Source organism: Physeter macrocephalus, chromosome 18 (genome assembly GCF_002837175.3).
Source record: "Physeter macrocephalus isolate SW-GA chromosome 18, ASM283717v5, whole genome shotgun sequence".
Taxonomy (NCBI): domain Eukaryota; kingdom Metazoa; phylum Chordata; class Mammalia; order Artiodactyla; family Physeteridae; genus Physeter; species Physeter macrocephalus.
In genome coordinates, this window is record NC_041231.1 from 92,631,682 (window position 1) to 92,653,720 (window position 22,039).

At 40.1% G+C, this 22,039-nt stretch overlaps 1 protein-coding gene across 4 annotated transcripts in view; it reads right to left on the minus strand.

Moving 5' to 3' along the window:
* Positions 1–15,837: 15,837 nt before the first annotated feature.
* Positions 15,838–22,039, minus strand: part of E2F3 (E2F transcription factor 3) — an 83,333-nt gene continuing 77,131 nt past the window's right edge. The window contains exons 6-8 of one of the 4 annotated variants that reach the window (XR_008615629.1): positions 21,399–21,534; positions 19,109–19,863; positions 15,838–18,595 (exon numbers count right to left, since the gene is read on the minus strand). Coding sequence is in view for 2 of the 4 variants with exons in the window: in XM_024121806.2 (XP_023977574.1) it covers positions 19,601–19,863; positions 21,399–21,534 (399 nt within the window). In the remaining 2 variants the exon portion in view is untranslated. Of the gene's footprint in view, positions 19,864–21,398; positions 21,535–22,039 lie in introns of all 4 variants that reach the window. The other 3 variants (XR_008615630.1, XM_024121806.2, XM_024121807.3) reach the window with 3 other exon arrangements.

The following is a 22,039-nucleotide window of genomic DNA, read 5'->3' on the forward strand; positions in this document are numbered from 1 at the left end:
CTAATAACATTAAACAAATTTTTTTAAAATTATATTTAAATTTCAGCTTTAAAAATAATTTGATTTTAACATTCAATATTCATTAACTTTAATTTGTAGTTTGTCATTAATTTTAATAATTTAAAACACTTTAGAAAAAATAACATTTGGGCTTCCCTGGTGGCACAGTGGTTAAGAATCTGCCTGCCAACGTAGGGGACACGGGTTTGAGCCCTGGTCTGGGACGATCCCACATGCCACGAGGCAGCTAAGCCCGTGCGCCACAACTAGTGAGCCTGTGCTCTAGAACCCATTAGGCACAACTACTGCAGCCCATGCGCCCAGAGCCCGTGTTCTGCAGCAAGAGAAGCCACCGCAATCAGAAGCCCGTGTAGAGCAACAAAGAGCAGCCCCCGCTCACCGCGACTAGAAGAAAGCCCACGTGCAGCAATGAGGACCCAACACAGCCAAAAATAAATTTAAAAAATAATAAAAAAAGAAGAAAAAAAGAAAAAAGAACATTTGAAACCTTATATAAAAATTAATTTTCATATTTACTTTAATTTACACATTTTGATTGAAATAATTGAAATTCTGTACATTTCAAATATAATTATATTTTATTTTAACCCCTCAGATAATAACTGTCAATAGAACACAAATTATGTGAAAATATTGATTATAATCTGAAATGGTCAAGAAAAAGAAATGTTATGGGATAAATACATAATCATTTATGAATTACAGATTTTTCTTACACATTTAAGCATGATTGGTCCATCAACTGAGTATCCAGACAGATGCAATACTATTAAAGTCAGACACCTTTGATATTTTGCAAAACCATGGCTTTGCATACTTTAAAAAGTTTTGTTATGAAGGAGTATTTGTCATTTAGAAAGATAATACCTACATAACATATATGCATGTATGTATGTATTTGTTTATATACAAAGAGAGAGAGAGAGAGATTGAGGGTGACTTGTGGTTTTGGAGACACCTTCCTCTTACCTGGTGCCTTCTACCTATCTTTTGAAATACAATTCTCTCTTTAGAGAGCCATGCTCATGACCTTAATTTGGAATCTTTCACCCTCTATAGTCTTGGCCAAAGTCTAGAGTTACCTCTGGCGCCTTGTTGCTTTGCTCTCTGACCCAAATAGCCATGATAATTCTAACTCTAACCCTAACCCTTCCTTGCCATGCTTCAAGAAAAACATTCTCAGGCCTTTTATTCTGGGAACAAAGTTTGCTAGCACATGGGGAGGGGAGGGAGATCCAACAGATCCTGCTGTCCCAAGTCAGATCTTTCAGTAATTGTCATTATGATGTGTCCAGGCTCTTTTCTTTTTTTCTATTTATGGACAACAAACTTGGGGTTTCCCTAGGAAAATCCATTCTCACCCTTGAAATGTCACTGAAGTGACTTTCTCCTCTTTGTGTTTTGGCTACAGCTTCTCCATTTTGTTGCTTTGCTAATGTGATGCTATAAATGTTCTGTTTTCCAGGAATTCCTCCTTTTATCTGCTGCCTACAGCCCTTCTACATTTCTAGTGTCATTATGAATTACTGTTGTTAAAATATCTTTCCTGACATTCCAATAGGCGTATGCACGGGATGGAAAATCATCGTGTTAGCATATCATCTGAATCCCCAAACGTTTCCTGACATTTTAAATCTCATTGCCTGTACTGGTGAGCTGGGTGATGCCAAAATGCTTGAGTTCCCTTCTCGTCGTACACTGCTGTGTCATGCTTCTGTGCCTTTAGTCCTCTTGTTTTTCTTTCTCACTCAAATACTCTTCCTGCCTTTCTTCCCCTGGTGAACTCCTACATATCCTTCCAAACTCAACCCTAGCATTCTTTCTACAGAAAAGAACTAACCACGCAGATAAATAAATAAATAAGATTTCTGAGATACCCTAGTTTGGGTTAAGCGCCCCTAAAATGTGTTCATTGTTTATCTGAAATTCAAATTTCAGCAGGCATTCCTGCTTTTGTTTTCGTTTTCTAAATCTGGTAACACAAAGTATCTCCTCACTTACTATACCATGTAGACTTTATCTGCTTATGTGTATACCTCTCCCCTGGGTACTGGAGGTTCCATGCAGGAAGGGACTTTTTTTTTGGTGGGGAGTTGTGCAGTGGTGGGATGAGAACCATACCTTTTTTTTTTTTTTTTTTTAATCTCTATATCCCTAGTGGCTGACAAACTGTCTGACATGCTAGGTTATTATATTAGATAAGATCTTCTGGTTGCAAGTAATACAAACAAACTAAAGCCCAATTAAGCAATGAAGAATTTATTACAAGGAGAATTTCAGGGCCAGAGTGCTGCTGGCTTCAGGAAGCATGTGGAACTCACTGCTCTCTCTTTGTCTCTTATCTTCATTTCTCTTAACACTTGGAGTTCCTTTTTCTTTAATTGCCACGGCTTCCTCTGCTACTTAATTCATGTAGAAGACGGCTACACAACACTTCTGAGTGGTTACATCTCTTCCATTCAAGAAATAGACATGAATTCCTCTTAACCCCAATTCCAATTCCTGGACAAGAGACTGCATTCAGCCAGCTGAGTCTAGGAAATGAGGGGTCACATACTAATAATCAGAGGACCCACCTGTGACCCTATGGTCTGATATTGGAGGAAGCACAGACACGATTGCTACTACACAGATGCTACGTTAGTCGAGTTCTCCAGAAAACAGAACCCATAGGATGTGTATATGTATATATATACACACAGACCACTCTTTTATGAAAGTCATCGTATGATCTGATTCCCACATCCCTTCCATTCCGGCCTTCCTGTTTACAGTTTCAAAAGAAACTCAGCACTTACCCTCAATCTCTTACCACTCACAGCGTAATGAAAGCCAAGTGCTCAACACCGCAGTGTGTTGTCAAAACACCTCCAGGCATTTTTTTTTTTTAAACCAGCTTAAACTACTCTCCTCCAATCATTTTAAAATGTAGACTGTCTCAGATCTACAAATATGTTGATTTCTAAGCCCTCTGTTTAGTGGCGCTAGAGCTAAAAAGTGAGGTAAAGTAAGAGAGTTGCCGAGATCAAGAAGAGAACCAAGAGAAGGGAATTATAGCTGAATCTGTTCAATAACCATGGCTGGTGTTAGAATTTTCCTGAACCATCTGGAAAGTCTCCTTAATTACACCGCTATATAATTAAGTTTGGGAGGTTACATTGAAACCACTATATTTTTGATAACTGAAGCAACAGGAACATTATTATGTCCTTAATGCTAAGAGTTGAGGCTTTCTTTTTAAAATTTTTTGATGTGGACCATTTTTTTAAAGTCTGTATTGAATTTGTTACAATATTGCTTCTGTTTTATGTTTTGGTTTTTTTGGCTGCAAAGCATGTGGGACCTTAGCTCCCCAACCAGGGATCGAACCTTCACCCCCCTGCACTGGAAGGTGAAGTCTTAACCACTGGACCGCCAGGGAAGTCCCAAGAGTTGAGGCTTTCTATGTGATGTTCATTCAGTATCCCTCAAGCAGTCCTGAGCATGGCAGCTCTAAGTGGTACAGACCACTTAGAAGAGGGAAGAGGCCAGAGAGTGGTCTCCATTTCTTTTTCTATTGTCATGTCACCTTCTTGCCCTGGTAAGACAAACAGTCATTCTAAAACAAAAGCTTTCATAAATGACATAGCGTTAGTACTATCTATTTCAGTTATGTCAAATAATCGCCAAAAGAAATATAAGAAGACAAAACTGGTGATTTCACCAGGAAGAGAATACCTTTGTAATTTTTTGAGGCTAAGCAGCTGGGGCAGTGGAGGAGCCTGGCGAGTCGGGGTTTCAAGCCACAGCTGGGCTTTCCCCATCCTTGTTCCCAGGCCGTGGGGCGCTGCAAAGGGCGGGGAGTCAGCTCAGCGGAAACCTGGATTTCACTTAAGAGCCGCAGGGTTGAGAAAGGGCGACCGGAAGTGATCTTGGGATGACCGGAAGAGAGGCCTGGAGGGAATAGGAGAACGGACCCGGGAGGGAGGGGGCTTCCAGCAGAAGGGGGCAGGGAAAGGTGCGAAAGCGGCCTGGGAGCGCCGGGACGGCGGCGGGTCGCTGCCCTGGTCTGCTTGGAAAGCAGCGAGTGACCACCACGAGCTCAAAGGGGGAGCCCAGCGAGTGGGATATGCGGGGAGTCCGGAGGGCTTCCGGGCGGTCGGGAAGACTCAAGCCAAAGGGGCCTCGCGCGGCTGCGGAGAACTGGGGAGACGGATTTTGGAAGTCAGGGCAGCCAAGAGCAAGGAGCCAAGGGTGCGGGCAGTGAGGGTCGGCCTTGGGGGTGGCTCGCTGGTGGGTACTGCGTGGGAGATCTTGGTTTAGAGTTTTCTAGTCTTGGCCCCATTGGGTAGAACCACAGTACTTGCCTTTGTACAAGAAACGGTGTCTCTGGGGTATGGAAGGAGCCAGGATGGCCAGGGCTCTGCAGCTGCCTTTGGTGGATGAGGTGACTGAATACGGCCGGTGAAGGACTTTGATGCTCTTCTGTCCTGGGTCCACCAGTAGCTGCGTGCTGGTACGTATAGCATGAGGTGAGTGAGATTTTACCAGGCCCTGTGCTTTCTGAATAATAAAGGCAGGGTACAGAATAAGCGGGGGCGAGGGCTGGGGTGGAATAGAGTAGTTAAAGAAGCTGTTTCGTCTGCGGTTAGGGAAAAGGAACTTGTTTCTTTTGTTGTTTTGAGCAGTGAGTATTGTGGGAGAAATGGAAAAAGAGATAGTAGGCAGTGTCAAAAAGAATGGCCCTTGATTAGCAACCAGATGAATGTTGAGAGGGTGTTGTGCATTGTGGCTGTGACTTGGAGACGAGGTGTGTGTGTTATGTGTGGATTGGTTGCACTGGACTTGTGTGTATAAGAGGCCACATTGAACATGTGAGAGATGGCTAGGGAATTGGGGCTTAATGATGAATATTGGTTGACTGCTTGGGAGGAAACGTGAGACCTTAGTGAAGAAATCCACACACCTGTATCTTAACCTGCTTTAAGGCTTTACTCAATTATAGAAGGGTTTCTGATTTTTGAAACATAATCACTGAAATGAAAAAGTCAAAAATAACTTTTGGTTTCTTCTAGACCTTCATGTATCAAGCCAAATGTTGATAATAAATAAAAATCTCTTTTGAAAGCAAAAAAAAAAAAAAAGCTAAACAAAGGATGAAAAGAGTATGTATAGATTATGTAGCATTTCCCCCAAAGTACAATAAATGGGAAAAAAAAAAAAAGAGGAGAGGCCCAAAGAATATTGTAAACTGAGGCTCAGAAAGCCCAGAAGGGCTTTCTTACTCTGTTTTTTTGCCTATTATGTTCATGAAATTACTACGAAAGGGGCAGGGCATACAACATAGTACCAGTGGTGCTTCCTGCCCCTCAGCTCTTCCTGCTCTCACCAGCCTCTACCCTGTTAGCACCTATCCACAAGCAAGTTGTGCCTGGGGCCTTTGAAAGGTAACTGAACTCAGCTGGACAAGGGGCCTGGAGGAAAAGCAGTTTTTATCAAGGGCAGTTCTTGGCACTCTGCACACATCAGCACTTCAAAGAAGGGCTAAGCAGAGCACACCACTGTCCTGCTGAGGTAAAACTTTAGTTTTTTCTGTCTCCTTGCTTCTCTTCTAAATATTCTGTTTCTGATTTAACTCTTGGCTTTTTAAAAAAATAATGAATTGTAAAGCCTTGCCTTTCTCTTAATTCTGCCCAATTCCCTATTTTTACCTATCTATCAGAAGTCTTTATTGCAGTGCACAGCACAGAAAAAAAAGATGAACTCAATCTATGGTGTGTCAGCTATATATCAGGTAATGATCTATCACATTTGGTACTCTAAAGACCAGTTGGTTGTCACAGTTGCCAATCCCTTACCTTTATCCTTCTGACATTTTGAGGCCCAACCTCAAAATTAAAAAAAAAATTGTGTAATAATTTTACGTACAAAAATATTATGTGCATGGCCTTCCCTGGTGGCGCAGTGGTTAAGAATCCGCCAGCCAATGCAGGGGACACGGGTTCGAGCCCTGGTCCGGGAAGATCCCACATGCCACGGAGCAACTAAGCTTGTGCTCCACAACTACTGAGCCTTCGCTCTGGAGCCCGCGAGCCACAACTCTTGAGCCCGTGTGCCACAACTACTGAAGCTCACGCGCCTAGAGCCTGTGCTCTGCAACAAGAGAAACCACTGCTCTGAGAAGCCCGCGCACCACAATAAAGAGTAGCCCCCGCTCACTGCAACTAGAGAAAGCCTGTGTGTAGCAATGAAGACCTGATGCAGCCAATAAATAAATAAATAAATTCATTAAAAAAAATTATGTGCAGCATGAATGTAAGTTTTGATGCTTAATAATTAAATGAGTACCTGTGAACTCACTACATAATTTTAAGAATAAGGCACCAGTACCATTATATCAAACTGTGTCCAACTTATCAATATTGTTTTCACAGATCATGCTTTTGGTGTTGTATCTCAAAGTCATCACCAAACCAAAGGGGACCTAGATTTTCTTCTCTTCTATCTTGTAGAAGTTTCATGGATTTGTGTTTTACATTTAGGCCTATGATTAATTTGGAGTTAATTTTTGTGAAAGAGGTAAAGACTGTGTCTAGAATCTTTTTTTTTTTTTTTTTTTTTGCATGTGGACGTCCAATTGTTCTAGCACCATTTGTTGAAAAGACTATCCTTTCTCCATCGAATTGTCTTTGTTACTTTCTCAACGATCAGTTGACTGTATTTTTGTGGGTCTATTTCTGGACTCTCTTTTCTGTTCCACAGGTCAATTTGTCTATTCTTTCACCAGTGTCATACTGACTTGATCACTATAGCTTTGTAGTAAGTCTGCAAGTTGAGTAGTGTCTTCCAGCTTTGTTCTTCAGTTTTGTGTTGGCTGTGCTGGGGATCTTCCCTTTCCATATAAAATTTACAATCTCTTTGTTGATATCCACAAAATAACTTGCTGGGATTTTAATTAGGATTGGGTTGAATCTAGACGTCAAATTGGAGAGAACTGATATCTTCACAATTTTTAGTCTTCCTATCTATGGACATGAAATAGCTTTCCATTTATATAGATCTTTGATTTCTTTCATCAGAGCTTCATAGTTTTCCTCATGTAGATCTCACACATATTGTATTAGGTTTATGCCTAAGTGTTTGCTTTTTTTGGCACTAATGCAAATGGTATTGCTCTGTCTGAAATTAATATAACGACTCCACTTTGTTTTGGTTAGTATTTGCATGGTATATCTTTCTCCATTCCTTTACTTTTAATCTAGCTGTCTTTATATTTAAAGTGGATTTCTCATAAGTAACACAGTTGACTCCTGTTTTTTATTTCACTGTGACAGTTTCTGTTTTCAACTGTATTTACACCATTGATATTTAAAGTGATTATTGAAAATAGGTGGATCAATAAATATCTACTGTATTTGTTACTGTTGTCTATGCCCCCCCCCTTTTTTGTCTTCCACTTTTTTTCTCTCTTCTCTGGTTTTAAGTGAGTATTCTGTAAGATTCTATTTTTCTCCTCTCTTATTATATCAATTATACTTCTTTATAAAAAGTTTTTAGTTGTTGCCATAGAATTTGCAGTAATCTAAGTCCATTTTCAAATAGCACTGTTCTGCTTCACATGTAGTACAGGTATCTCCTAACAGTATCTCAATTCCTCTCTTCCATGCCTTATAACATTTCTGTCATTCATTTCACTTATCCATAAGCTATGATCATCTAACATATTGTTGCCATTGTTATTTTGAACAAACTATTATCTGTTAGCTCAATTATGAGTAAGAAAAATAAAATATTTTATTTTACCTTCATTTGTTACTTCTCTAACAAATCCCCTTTCTTTAGGTAGATCTGAGTTTCTGACCTCTGTCCCATCTCTCTGAAGAATTTGTTTTAACATATCTTGCAAGGCAGGTCTGCTGGAAACAAATCCCCTTAATGTTTATTTTTCTGAGAAAGTTTTCATTTCTCTTTGATTTTTGAAGGATAATTTCTCTGGATATAGAATTATAGATTGGTCATTTTTTTTCTTTTAACACTTTAAATATTTCACTCCACTCTCATCTTGCTTACGTGGTTTTTCTGAAAAGTCCAATGTAATCCTTATCCTTGCTCCTTTATAGATAAGGTGTCCTCTCCACCCCTAGCTTCTTTCAAGGTTTCTTCTTTGACTTTCTGCAGTTTGAATATGATATGCCTAGATCTAGACCTTTTATCCTCCTTGGTTTCTGGTGAGCTTCCTGGATCTGCGTTTTGGTGTTTGTCATTACTTTTGGAAAATTCTCAGCCATTATTATGTAAATGGTTTTTTTTGTTTGTTTCATTCTTTCTTTCTTCTCCTTCTGGTATTCCCATTAAGTTCATATTATACCTTTTGTAATTTCCCCACTGTTCTAGGATAGTCTGTTATTGTTTTCATTCTCTTTTCTCTTTATTTTTCAGTTTAGGAAGTTTCTAGTGACATATCTTCAAACTTATTGATTCTTTCCTTGGCCATGTCCAATCTACTAATGAATGCATCAAAGATGGTCTTCATTTCTGTTTCTGTGTTTTTAAGTTCTAGTATTTTCCTTTTGATTCTCTTTTAGAGTGTCCACCTGTCTGCTTACATTGCCCATCTGTTCTTGCATGAAGTCAATTTTTTCCATTAGAGCCCTTAGTATCTTAATCACAGTTATTTTAAATTCTCAGTCTCATAGTTCTCAAACCTCTACCATACCTGAGTCTGGTTCTGGACCCTAGTTCCCCAACCAGGGATCAAACCCAGGCCCCCACAGCAAAAGTGCCAAGTCCTAACCACTGGACCACCAGGGAATTCCCAGCCTTGTAATTTCTGGCTGGAATTCAGACATTATATATTGGAAATATATATTTATATTTATATTATTATTATATATTATATTTTATATATTTAAATATTTTAAAATATTTTAAAAAATATTTTTAAATATTTAAAATATTTTATATATTATATTTCTATTATATTTCTATTTTATATTTTATATTATATTATTTATATTATTTTATTATTATATTATTTATATTTATTTATATAAATATTTCTATATTGTATAAAAGGAACTACAGTAGATAGGCCTTTAGTGTGAGGTTTAAGTTTATCTGGCTAGGAGGTAGGCTGTGTGTACTATTTGCTGTAGCTGTTGTGTCAGTAGCTAAAATTTTCTCTAGCGTCATTGTTTTTGCTTTTCCTGTTGTCTTTGGGTTTTACTAGAAACTCCTTTTTAAAAAGAGTCTGAGGCTTGCAGTTCTTTCCACTGTAGTCCCCTATGATTATACACAGCCCTATTAATGTGGTGGTAAGGTGTGGACAATGGTAAGCATTCTGTAATCCCATGATTAGGTCTCAGTCTTTTATTGCCTCTGGCTGTGACCTTCGCAAGCTTCTCAGCTTTTTTTTCCCCCTTAGATGGGACAGGAAGGCTAGAAAGGGCTGGAATTGGGTATTTCCTTTCCCCCACATCAGTAAGACTCCGGCAAAATCCACCTGGGGTAGACTCTGGCAAAATGGTTTTCCTTGAAGACAGGCCTTTAGTAAGGAGAACAGAATGGTCTGAGCATATTTCAAAATAGTTATTTTCCCTTCCCCCTACCAGAAACATGAGGGAGATTTTCTCAGATCTTCACCCTGAGGTCCTTCTCCTGATGGCCCACAATGCCTAAAACGTTTATTATCTGGCTCTTTACAGAAGAAAAAAAGAAAATCCAATCCTTGCTCCCCATCTCTGTTTCCCTATTTCCCACCTGGAGGGAAAACTAGTGAAGGTGTAAGGAGTCCTAAGAATGGGTCCTCCGGAGATTCCATTTCTCAAGCTAGTCTACACCCAGACCCCAACAACTAGTCAATTACCCTTGAGGTTTTCATACCAGTTGCTGGTTCCAGTGGCTGTTTCTGCTCTGGGTAAGCTCTGGTTCTCTGGATTTGCCTGTTTCTCCGGTTTTCAGGGTGGTAGTTTGTCCTGGACCTCAATTCTCTCATAGATCTAAGGAGAGTTGTTGATTTTCACATTGTTCAGCTTTTTTCTTTGTTATGAGGACAGGTGTGACAACTTCCACCCTCCACATGTTGGACCAGAAACTGCTCACCACCTCTTTTTGTACAACCTGTGAGCTAAAAAACAATTTTTACTCTTAAAATGGTCAGGAAAAGTCAAAAGAAGAATATTATTTCATGACAAGTGAAAATTACATGAAAACCAAATTTTAGCATCCATAATTTTTATTGGAACACAGCCACGCTCATTTATTTGCTGACTGGTTATGGCTGCTTTCATGCTACAGAGGCAGAGTTAAGTATATAGTTTTGACAGAGACCTTATGGCCACAATGCCTAAAATATTTATTATCTGGATTTTTTACAGAAAAAATTCTTCAGTCCCTGCTCCCTATTTCTTAAAATTTATTTGTATTTTCTACCTCCTTTTCTTTCTGTGCTACATTCTGGGTAATTTTGTCAGATTTACCACACCCGTTTATTATGATCTTTTTAGCTGTATCTAACCTGCTGGTTTAGCCATCATTTTTTTCTTTTCTTCAACAATTATATTTTTAATTTCTAACATTTTATTCTATTTCTAATCTGTGCAGCAGGTTTTGATTATCTCTTCTTGACCACTCGTTTTGTGTTATCATCTTTTATTTCTTTAAGCATTTCATACATATTTATTTTATATACTGTACCTGATAGTTCCATTATTTGAATTCTTTGAGGTCTAAATCTGATGTTTCCTGCTTCTGCTATTAATGCTGGTTTGTTTCCTTATATATTTGTTGATCTGTGACTGTGATCTTGTATTTGGTAGATACAGTCTGTGGTCCTACGTTAAGGAGGTCTTGTCCAGAAAGGATATGTGTTTGCTCTGCTGAAAGCCAAATGACTCTGACCTGGAGCACTAGAGCCTTCTTCCAATTTCTCTGGTTTAATCTGAGTCTTAGGTTCAGTACTTCACTCTTTCTTTGTTGGCCTAAGACTTTTTTTCTCAGTTCCAGTAACAGTATTAGAAATCAAATTGGTTTCAACCTAAGGTTTACCTGTCTTTCCCATTTACAGGCTCTTCAACCTTTCTATTCAGCTCAGTTTTCTTTTTTATTCTTCTGGCCCTGAGGAATTCCCTGTAATCTCAGCAATACAATAAAAATTAAAAAGGTTTTTTTTTCCTCTGTGCAATCTAGGTTTTTTGTAACAAGAGGGTTTCCTGGCCATCTAATCAGCCATATTGCCAGAGCTGGAGTCTTATCCAATTCTTTCTTCTTCACTTATAACTAATTTTTCCCCCCAGTTGCTGGTTTATCTCCTTCCCAGGACCAGGTAAAGGAATTATTTCCACACTTTCTATTGTCTCCTTTCCTTCATTACACCCCTATGCCTGCCCCTGTCTTTAGCAGCCACTTTATTCCCTTGATAGATAACCAAACTTTGAATCAGTGGTGATGGTACCTTCTCTTTGACGAAAGGAACAGCCGTTCTTTGGTTTCTTGTCAAGGATAGGATTTAGCTGTGGCTCTTTTCAAGCATCTTGGGTCTTTCTGTCTCCTCCCATTTCTAAGCACATACAACCTCTGTTCCCATCCCTAACCCATTTAAACATGCTCTCTTTATTGACATGGTTTAATTTTTATTTACTGACGTCATTATTTCAGGTCTCTCCTGTAGAATTTCAGTGTTCTTTCTTGCGCCTTGGTCTCCAGAGTATGGCTTAAAGCTAAATGCTTTTCATCCTTTGTTTATATCACTGCCCACATACTGTTGGTCATTTTTCAATTGATTAGTTACTTCTGCAGCTGTTGCCATCAGTTACAAATGGCTTTAGATGCAGAGACAAGGCAGACAAAAATACTTTGTAAACTGTAAAGCCTTGTACAATGCTAAGGACTATTCAAGGATGAGAGAGGCACAGTATAGTTTAGGCTTCAGCTGAGGCAACTGCCCCTGAATTTGATGATACAGAAAAACTGTCTTAAAGGCTTCTAACGCTGAAAAGTAGCCTGTACAGGAAGAGAAGTCGGAGTCTTTCAAGGGGGAGATGGAACATCCTATTTAGGAGCTTTTGCCAATTTGATTCTTCCTCTGTTTAAACAGAGCAAATCCATTTTTATCAAAGACTGAGGACAAAAGAACCACTGAGAAGTCCTCCAACTTGGCCTTCCAATGGTTTCCATCTCTCCCAATTTGTTACTGTGCACAGAGACACAGAGAATAATGATAGCATCCACCCATGAAACATGGTGGGGGAGAGTAGAAGAAGTTACAGTACCAGTGCATAATATGGACACATATCTTCCAGAAGCTTATGTTAATTTAGAAGGATGAATTAACCATGTCATCCAGGCTGTGGTTCCAAGACTAAAACAGGGAAGAGGCAGTTTCTGATGTGCCTGTTTGAGGAGGGGAACTAGCAGACCTTATAGATATCACAGAAAGGGCATTGGACTAGGATTCTGGAGATTGTTTTCTTGATGAACAAAAACGTGATCGCTGAATTGTCACATGATGAAACCAGCTCCTCATTAGGGATAAGGTTGCCTTCCAACTCAAATTCTGTGATTCTGTGGTCATTACCAGTTGACATGGCTTTGTCTGAGTTGAAAAAAACTAGGCCTTGATTAATGTTTTTGGTTTGTTTATCTGAATTCCCTGGTTAAATTAAATTAAAAAATGGTTCTAATGCCCATGTTTCTGCATTCCTGACTTGGGTGCAGTCAGCCACTGAAATTGATGTAGGAAAGAGAAACCACATGCATCCTCCCTTTCCCCTAGGTACTAACTCTGTCTTTTCTATTATATGGTATATACTCAAGTCCTAAAACAGCCCAACAGAAGCCCTACATGCAGGAGTTTCCAGTGTTGTTTCTAAAGCACATGATGACGTAGGACTTTGTCCCTTCTGTTTGCCACAGCACTTCCCAGATCCCCCAGCATAAGGAACTCCAGAACCTTTTGACAGTACTCTTCACACAACAAAGCATAGTAGTAATTTCTAGTGTTACAGACATTCCAGAGTATTTTAAGAAATTGTCCTGTTTGTCTTTCAGTCTTCAAGTCCCAGACTTAAGGGCACAATGAAAACCTTGCTCTTTGCATTCTGTGGATAACTGCAACTTCCTGCTATTAATGGTATTTCTTTTTAAAAAAATTTTTTTTAAAAATATTTATTTTTAAAAATTAATTAATTTTTGGCTGCGTTGGGTCTTCGTCGCTGCGCGGGCTTTCTCTAGTTGTGGCGAGCGGGGGCTACTACAACCCGGATACCATGAAGGAAAATGACGAGATTAAATGGTGGGCCATGCCTTGGGATAAGAATGAGAATCCCTGCCCTGGCTACTTAGAATTAATCAGCTAGGAGTCAATCAGAAGTTAACAGAAATACCATCGCAATGAGAAGCCCGAGCACCGCAATGGTATTTCTTTTAACTTCTGATTGACTCCTAGCTGATTAATTCTAAGTAGCCAGGGTAGGGATTCACCTTCATATCCCAAGGCATGACCTACCATTTAATCTCGTCATTTTCCTTCATGGTATCCGGGTTGTAGTCCAGATTGGATTGAGGCTCCCCAGCTCCCTAGATCCTAGAAAATGAATCCATTGGCTTATTCACGTTTGAGCTGTGCCTACCTGGGCAGTCTTCTGCAAAAGCCCTCCTGCATCCAGATGCACAGGTCTCTAATCACCCTGGATCAGAAGCTTTCCTGCTTTTTTCCTGTAGATTTTCTGCTCTCCAGCAGAAAGTCTACATCTTCATTTCCATTTCTGCCTCTAACCATCTATCCTTCCAAGTCTTCCAAATATGGCTTTGGAAGGAAAAATCACTTAAGACCTGGCCCTCAGAACTTACTTCTCCTAGCTAAAACTCGTTCCTCTCTCCACTAGACTATAAGCTTCCTCTTGCTAATAGGATCTATGTCTTTTTCCATTTGGACTCCAACACCTACAACAGTGTCTGGCATATAGTAATCACTTTATGCTCTTTCAAAGAGTGACCGAATGAATAAATGAATAACTATTGATATTTCTCTTAATGGACATTAAATGAGTGAATACAATTAACTTTTTTTTTTTTTTTTTTTTTTGTGGTATGCGGGCCTCCCTCTGTCAGCGGCCATGGCTCACGGGCCCAGCCGCTCCGCGGCATGTGGGATCCTCCCAGACCGGGGCGCGAACCCGGTTCCCCTGCATCGGCAGGCGGACGCGCAACCTCTGCGCCACCAGGGAAGCCCTACAATTAACTTTTTAATAATGGTTTTATTTTCTATCTCAATATTACAGACTGATTTCTAAATTCTCCCCAGAGTAGAGTGAGACCATTTTAAAACAATACTCAGGTAAGTTTCTGAATTATAAACCGTTTACACATCCCTGTCATATATTCACCTTTTGAAAAGATGCAGCTCTACACAATTGCTTCAAATTCATCTTGTCTACATTTTTCAACTGTGTATGGACAATTCTTGTTTTATTTGCTAGCTCCTCCCACCGCCCCCCCCCTTCAGTAGTCTACCAGGAAGAAGGGATCCATTTTTGTATCACTTGGTTCAACTTTCATCACTGACTTGACTATAGAGTACCTGCTGACCAAAGATGCACACCCCTGGATATGACAGCGGCTATGCTGGATGACAGAAATCAGGTGCCTCAACTCTGGGAAAACAGGACTCCAGGCAGAACTAAAAATAAAACGCAAAAATGTGAAAAACAACGTCCAGTATAAGGTACAAAATGAGGTGAGAAAGCCTTTGAGCTCATTATATCACTGTTTTGCCTTTTAATTAACATTCTTAAACCTCACACTCATCTGCTAAATACAAATAACTCATTTAAATATGTATTAGGTGCTTATTATGTGCCAGGCACTATTTTAGGCACTAGGGGCACAATAGTGAGTAACACAAAGTACCTCTCCTCACTGAGCTCACATACTAGAAGAAGAGGAGCGATAACGTATATAGGATTAGCTAGTGATGTGTGCTGTGAAAAACCACAGAGCACTCATATGAAGCACTTAAAATAGTACCTGGCATTCCAATAGCCAAAAAGTGGAAACAACCCAAATGTCTATCAGCTGATGGACAGATAATGGAAATGTGGTATATCCATGCAATGGGATATTATTCAGGCATAAAAAGGAAGGAGGTACTGATACGTGCTTCCACATGAATGAACCTTGAGGACATAATGCTAAGTGAAAAAAAGCAGACACGAAAGGTCACATATTGTATGAGTCCATTTATAGGAAATAACCAAAATAGGAAAATCCACAGGGACAGAAAAGGGATTAGGGGTTGTCAGGGGCTGGGACTAGAAGAGGATGGGGGGGTGACTGCTTAATGGGTGTGCGGTTTCCTTTTTGGATGATGACAATGTTCTGGAACCAGAGTGGTGATCATTGCACAACATGGTGCATGTATTAAATGTCACTAATGGTAAATTTTATGCTATGTGTATTTTACCATATTAAAAAAAAATAGTACCTGGCATAGTATAAGCATTCAATAAAACATATTTTCTATTTCAAAAATATCTTCAAACAGGAAATTAGCTAGGTAAATAAATTATTAAATAAAACTTTAATCATTGGAATGCTATGCAGCCTTTGAAGGGAGTGAACATGATCTGTAAGTACAAACATGGAAAGATGTCCAAGATGCTATTTAGTGGAAAAAAATAAAAGCTAAACATCAACATTTATGTATTAAGTACGATTTATGTTAAAAATTATATGCTTACACACGTTTATATATGCCTAGAAAACACCTAGACCAGAAGGATACACACAGGAAAAATGAAAATAGTGGTTACCTCTGGGGTGAATAGACGGGGGCGGGGGGGGGGGGCGGCAGGGAATGTTTCTTTTTTGTACATTAACTCTTGTGTATTGATTGTGTGCCTGTGTGTGTATACGATATACATTTTGAAGTTTTTACATGATGAGCTCTGAGTTAGGAGTGACATGGCGGTCCAAAAAACCCGAAGTTGTTCATAGGTGGCATTACAAGAAATACAGAATCTAGTACAAGGAAGGTAATTACCAATCTTGAGAAATAGAATCTACTGGCTTCATACTCCTTATGAGGAATAAAACGTGACTTGTCACTTTCTTAGTGTAAAAATCCTTCTCCATACCTGGTAGCAGTTTCTGCCAAGTGATCAGGGACATGGCAAGTTCTTCTGCTTCCCAAAGTGGCAAGCATAACACAGGCGCTCAAAAAATTTTTTGCTTAATGTTCCCCAAATCCCAACTAAATGGTACGACATACGATGTTTTGAGTTTTTGTTCAAACGCTCCCCTTAACTTGCTAAGCATGTCTTTAAAAATAAAATTAATGTACGAGCATAAGACTATAGTAAGAAAATCCATCCACAAGTCTAAACTCTTTAAAAAAAAATCATTTTATTGATCCTTTACCATACAAAATTTATTCAAATTACACCCATTTGAAGTGGTAAGATCACAGCTAGAGAACAGGTTACCCTGTAACAAATCTATTTACAAAATCCATCATAAAAGCTTTTTTTTTTTTTTTTTTTACATTATATTACATATTTTCTTTTTTTAACTAGCATACAACACAAAGCTAAACTGATTAGTAGTTTGCCTACTCCCAATTTTGGGAGAAATACTTCCTTTAGACAAAATCACGTACCCCATAGGAAAAGAAATTCCCGCAATCTGCCAATTGCCACCCGACTCACTCTGCAAGGCATCTTCCTTCAAATCCCTCCTCTTGTACACACGAGTTGTCATGCACATGCCGAGTTCTTTCTTTTTCCTGAAAGCTAAAGCTTTAAATACTGCAATTGTATTTACAGATCTACACTTACAACAAAAATGAACACAAGAACACAACAACAACAAAAACAAAAACAAAATAACACTCTTAAAAAATTACAAACCAGCTAGAAAATATTCTGGCAGTGTTTACAAATTAATTGCTATTTTTGTACAAAACTGCTAGATAATGAAAATATGAGTAGGCTGCGTATCAACTTAAATAAAACGATTGCTACGCACAAATCTGTACATATAAACACACACCTAACACTGTTTGACAGCTCATGTGTTGCTCTTTATACAGTTTACTTTCTAAGGCTCACGCAGTCATAATTCGCACACTTGTAACTTTTAGCCATTTCATGTGTGAGCTTTAATAGCAGCAACTCAATGGTACCAGGAAACCTGCATACTCAGTACTTAAAGTAACACAAATACTGTAGTACTAACCCACTTTGTGTGCCAGATACTATGTAAAAAATAAAATGACTAATGCAAACAGAATATAGTGTGGACGTCTAATTAATGTACACCAGTTAAGCCCATTAACTGGGAAAACCTTATGCGTGAAGGAACTTTTAAGACTTATTAGGATTCCTTTCATTTTTCAAACAATAAATACGGCATCACGTTACGAAAAGGTTTAACGAGAAATTCAACCAAACACACAAACACCTAGTCAGGTGAGCTCAGTCTTTAGACTTTGGGAAAAAAATCAGCTTTTGTGCAGCTGGCAAAGAGAATTACACAAAGCTGGAAGCAGAGGCAGCTAACCAGATGAGATAAATATGGGAAATGGGGAAAAGCTTGGCATAAATGGTTTCCCATACAGGAAAACACCCCACAGTGCATTTCCAGTAGGCACTTGACACAGAGCTCCCCCTTCCCCCCCCTCCCCCCAATGTTTCATCTCGGACCAAGTCCAGTGTGTGTGTGAGGGGACGGGGGTGAGGATGGAGGCCGAAGAAAAGGGAGGACGATCTGCACCTTTGTTTTTCTTCTCAAACATACACCCACGCATACCTACACAAACAGTTTAAAGTGCTGGTGTCATTGTTTTGACCCGACCACCACTTTGCATATTGTGGAAATCTACCTAGACTAACCCGGCTAGGGCTTTCGCGGGTTTGTTTTGTGTTTTTCCTAAGGGATATATTTGCCATTGAACACGTGAATCGAGTGCCTACTATGTGCCTACCGCTGTGTTGGGCACATAGCATTTCAATTTAACTGTTCTTTGTGTTGAGGTTTGTTTTTTAGATGACTCCCTCATTCCCACAGTCTTTAGCATCCAAGGAATGGATGTGAGGTACTCTGCCACATTCCCAGCGGGAGAGGGCCGTCTCCCCCTGGCCAATGGGAAAGCCATTCTTGGACAGAACTGGTATTTGCAGCTGTCACGAAGCCTCCACCTGGGGACACCATTCCTGAAGAGTTAAGGGGAAGACGCCCTGGCATCCTGTCCTGCTTTTTCTACATCCCCGACTTCCCTTGGTCCAGCTCACCCCTTCGTAGCGGAAGGGGAATGGGAGCTCCCTGTTCCACCAGCGGAAGTAAATGCCACCGACAGAACGCTACTCACACGGAGGATGTCTTTCTCCCCAGAGGCCTCTCCATCCGACCCCATCCTGAGAAGTGGTCTCCCTGAGTGCAGTATAAGAGAGCCCTTTCCCCGGTCACGGGGGCCCGGGAAGCCCAAGGACGGAGGGATCCACACCCGCTGCTCCTTCGGGCTGCCACGTCATCTGACCTGGTGCTCCTTCCAAATGCGCCGCCCCTGTCAGCGAGCTCCGCTGGCTCCAAGCGCCCCCTCCTGGGAAAGGAAGCAAGATGGGGCAAAGCTTCTTGCAGAGGCTGTTAAACCTTAGATCACACACGTTTAGATGCTCTGATCGATAGAGGTTCTCTACCTCTGCTTAAATAATTTGAATTAGCAAAAACTGCTTCAAAGTAAACAATTAAATTGAAATGGTGATGGGTGCCACAGGAATGCTTAAATGGCAGCTTAAAAAAAAAACCTAAAATAATCCACAAAGAACTCCAAAGTAGGCATTTGCTACAAATCAACTTCAAACTTAACAAATACATTGGGGGCAGGGGAGTGGAAGTGGTTTATGGAGACAGGAAAAAAATCCACAACAGCTCAGAGGGGCAGAACTCAACTATTCTTCTGTATCTGCGACAAATACTTGAAAACAGTTTCTTCATCTGAAAGGCTGTGGAGGATCTCTTGACCTCCTAGTGGGACACGCGGTCCATAGCTTAAACTGAATTATGACAGTAATTTAAATATTCCTAAGAAGAGCTGAAGAAATCCATTTCATACTTTTGCATGACTTCAAGTTTACAGTTCCTGCAGTTCCATTCCAAATTAGCAGACCCCAAAGACATGCATTCTGCGAAGAAGGCACGGCTTGAAATGCTATTAAGGAAGATTGCTGTCTTCGAGTGGGCCAGGTGGCCAGACCCCAGTCTACAGCCCATCCGTCAGGCACAGCAAGCCAATCCACGAGGGAGGGAGGAAAAGGACGGGTGAGAGACACCTGATTGCACATTTTCTCACTTGCTGACTCATCCAGGAGATTTTGGAGCCTGGGGCAAGGCAGGGCTTTCCCAAGGGAGCCCGCAACTGTGCGTTTAGACATTTTTTTTTTTTTTTTAATTCATTAAAATGTCAGCTTTGTTCTGAAGTTTGTAGTTTACTTCATGATACTATCTTGGAGGAAGAAGGTAGGAAGGGACAACACTGCATGACAGATGTTCGGTTTCATAATAAAAAAATATTGGTTTATAAGGGAAGAGTCCACACAAAGCATAATCAGCTACACATAAAGTCTTCCACCAGTGGGAGCTTTTCCAAATCGTAAGCATCAAAGAGATCGCTGATGCCTTCTTCCTCCCCAAGGCTTAGGAGATAGTCTTCTTGGAGCAGGGGGGGCAGTAAGTTCACAAATGGTCCTTCTAGGTTGGAAGGAATTTGGTCCTCAGTCTGCTGTAAAAGGTTGGCTGGGGAGGCCAAAGGAGAAAGGTTTGCCATAGAAATCGAGCAATCACTATGTCCTGAGTTGGTTGAAGCCAAGTCTGAAAGGAAAAAGTTGGTGGAAACAAGAAAATAAGTTAGGCAAAAATCAAATTAATTTTGGGGACGCATGTACGTGTGCTGTTATAAAAGCATGCACTCTTTGCTAAGGACAATTAGATGACGTTACGGTATAGATCAGCACATGCTAACAGGTGCTGTGAGCAGTGACTCTGGAAAGCCTTTCTGTGTTCTTGTCTACTCACTCATCTTTTAAAATACCAACGGTTAGCAAACAAGAATACACGTAGCTTCAAAGATTAGAGGCTAACAAGCTAAAACATGTCCTGCTATCAATTAGTCATTCTGTAAAGAAAAACAAAAGAAAACAAAACCTACAGACTGAAAAGTTGGCTCCCTAGTAGAGATCACTGATTTTAACTTAGTCTTTTTTTTGAACAACTAGCTTATTAAAGATACTTCTAAAACTACAAATAAAAAGACACATCCTGGGCTTCCCTGGTGGCGCAGTGGTTAAGAATCCGCCTGCCAATGCAGGGGACACGGGTTCAAGCCCTGGTCCGGAAAGATCCCACCTGCCACGGAGCAACTAAGCTCGTGCGCCACAACTGCTGAGCCTGCGCTCTAGAGCCCGCGAGTCACAACTACTGAAGCCCGCGTGCCACAACTACTGAAGCCCGCATGCCTAGAGCTCTTGCTCCGAAACAAGAGAAGCCACCGCAATGAGAAGCCCGCGCACCGCGACGAAGAGTAGCCCCCGCTCGCCGCAACTAGAGAAAGCCCGTGTGCAGCAACGAAGACCCAATGCAGCCAAAAATAAAATAAATAAAAAATAAAAATAAATAAATAAAAAAAAGACACATCCACTTTGAAGTTCTAGGGTGGAAAAAAAAAGTGGTCTTTTGTTTTACCACTTGAGGTAGCATTTTTTTCTCCCCCTCAATATTAAGTCAGACCTGATCACTTAAATCATTCCTATTCTTGCTCCAATATTGGGAGGTAGTAGAAGAAAATTAAATGCATATCTCCAATCTGAAAAAACAAAAAGACTGCAAAAAGCTTTCCTTGCTGTGTGGACAGTGGAGGGATGCATTAGATTTATTTTCCTGGGGTTTCCCTCCCTTATTCTCTCCCCATCACATTGCGGGGGAAATTAGGATAAAACTTCTTTGGCAAAAGGCTTTTCTCTCCTAACTTTTTTCAGTTCCCTCTCTAATGATCTCTGCGGTATCAGTCAGAGGTGTGCGGCCAAGTGTAGCTGGTGATTCACCCAGACAGCTTACAGCTTCACTCCTCACTCCCGCTGGTTTTCCAAAACACTGTAAAGAAATGGTTTCTGCTGATGGCAGAAGCCCGTAGGGGCTCCATTAAGTGGGTGGAGGAGCTATTTGCCCTGAAGAAGATCATTATTTTCTTCTGCAAACTATTCAGAATGCCTTTTTAAAAAAATGTTACCTTAATAACATTAATAACAGAAATTTTTGTTTCTTGCCTAGACTTGTGATTCTGATACAGGATCCTTCTAGCCACATTCATTTTTAACATAGTTTCCAAATGACAAAAGTGGAATTTTTACCTTTGGAAGTGGGTTTAGAGATATTCCCATTGTGGTCTTGGTTGTTTGTTTTCATTGGACTGTGTGTTTCAGTCTCTTCTGGACACAAATAAACCTCAATGGGTCCTTGGGTACTTGCCAAATGTATTTGTAGGCTCTATGAACAGAAGAAGTGAGAGAAGTCCAAACTGAAAGTTCTTTTGGAAATGAGAGCTATAGTAATTTTCATCAAAAAATGGAAAGTAAGGGTAGTTTTCATTGTTCCTTTTGTTTCTCTACTGGTAGTCCAGCTCAATCAATGACTGTCATCCTCTAGAGCAGGCGTCTGCAAACTGCAGCCCGAGGGTCAATCCTGTCCACTAACTGGCTTTGTAAATAAAGTTTTATTGGCAGAGTCACTCCCATTCCCATTGTTTACGTGTAGCCTCTGGCTGATTTTTTTTTTTTTTTTCTTTTCTTTTTTTTCATGCTATGATGGCAGAGCTGGGCAGTTGAATAGTCCCAACAGACTGTAGGGCTCACACAGCCAAAAACATTTACCGTCTGGCTCTTTAAAGAAAAAGTTTGCTGACCCTTGCCAAGAGGAGGTGAATTTAAAAAAAAAAAATATATATATATATATATATTCCTTTTATGCAAACTGTTAGAAGGTCTTTTAAGTG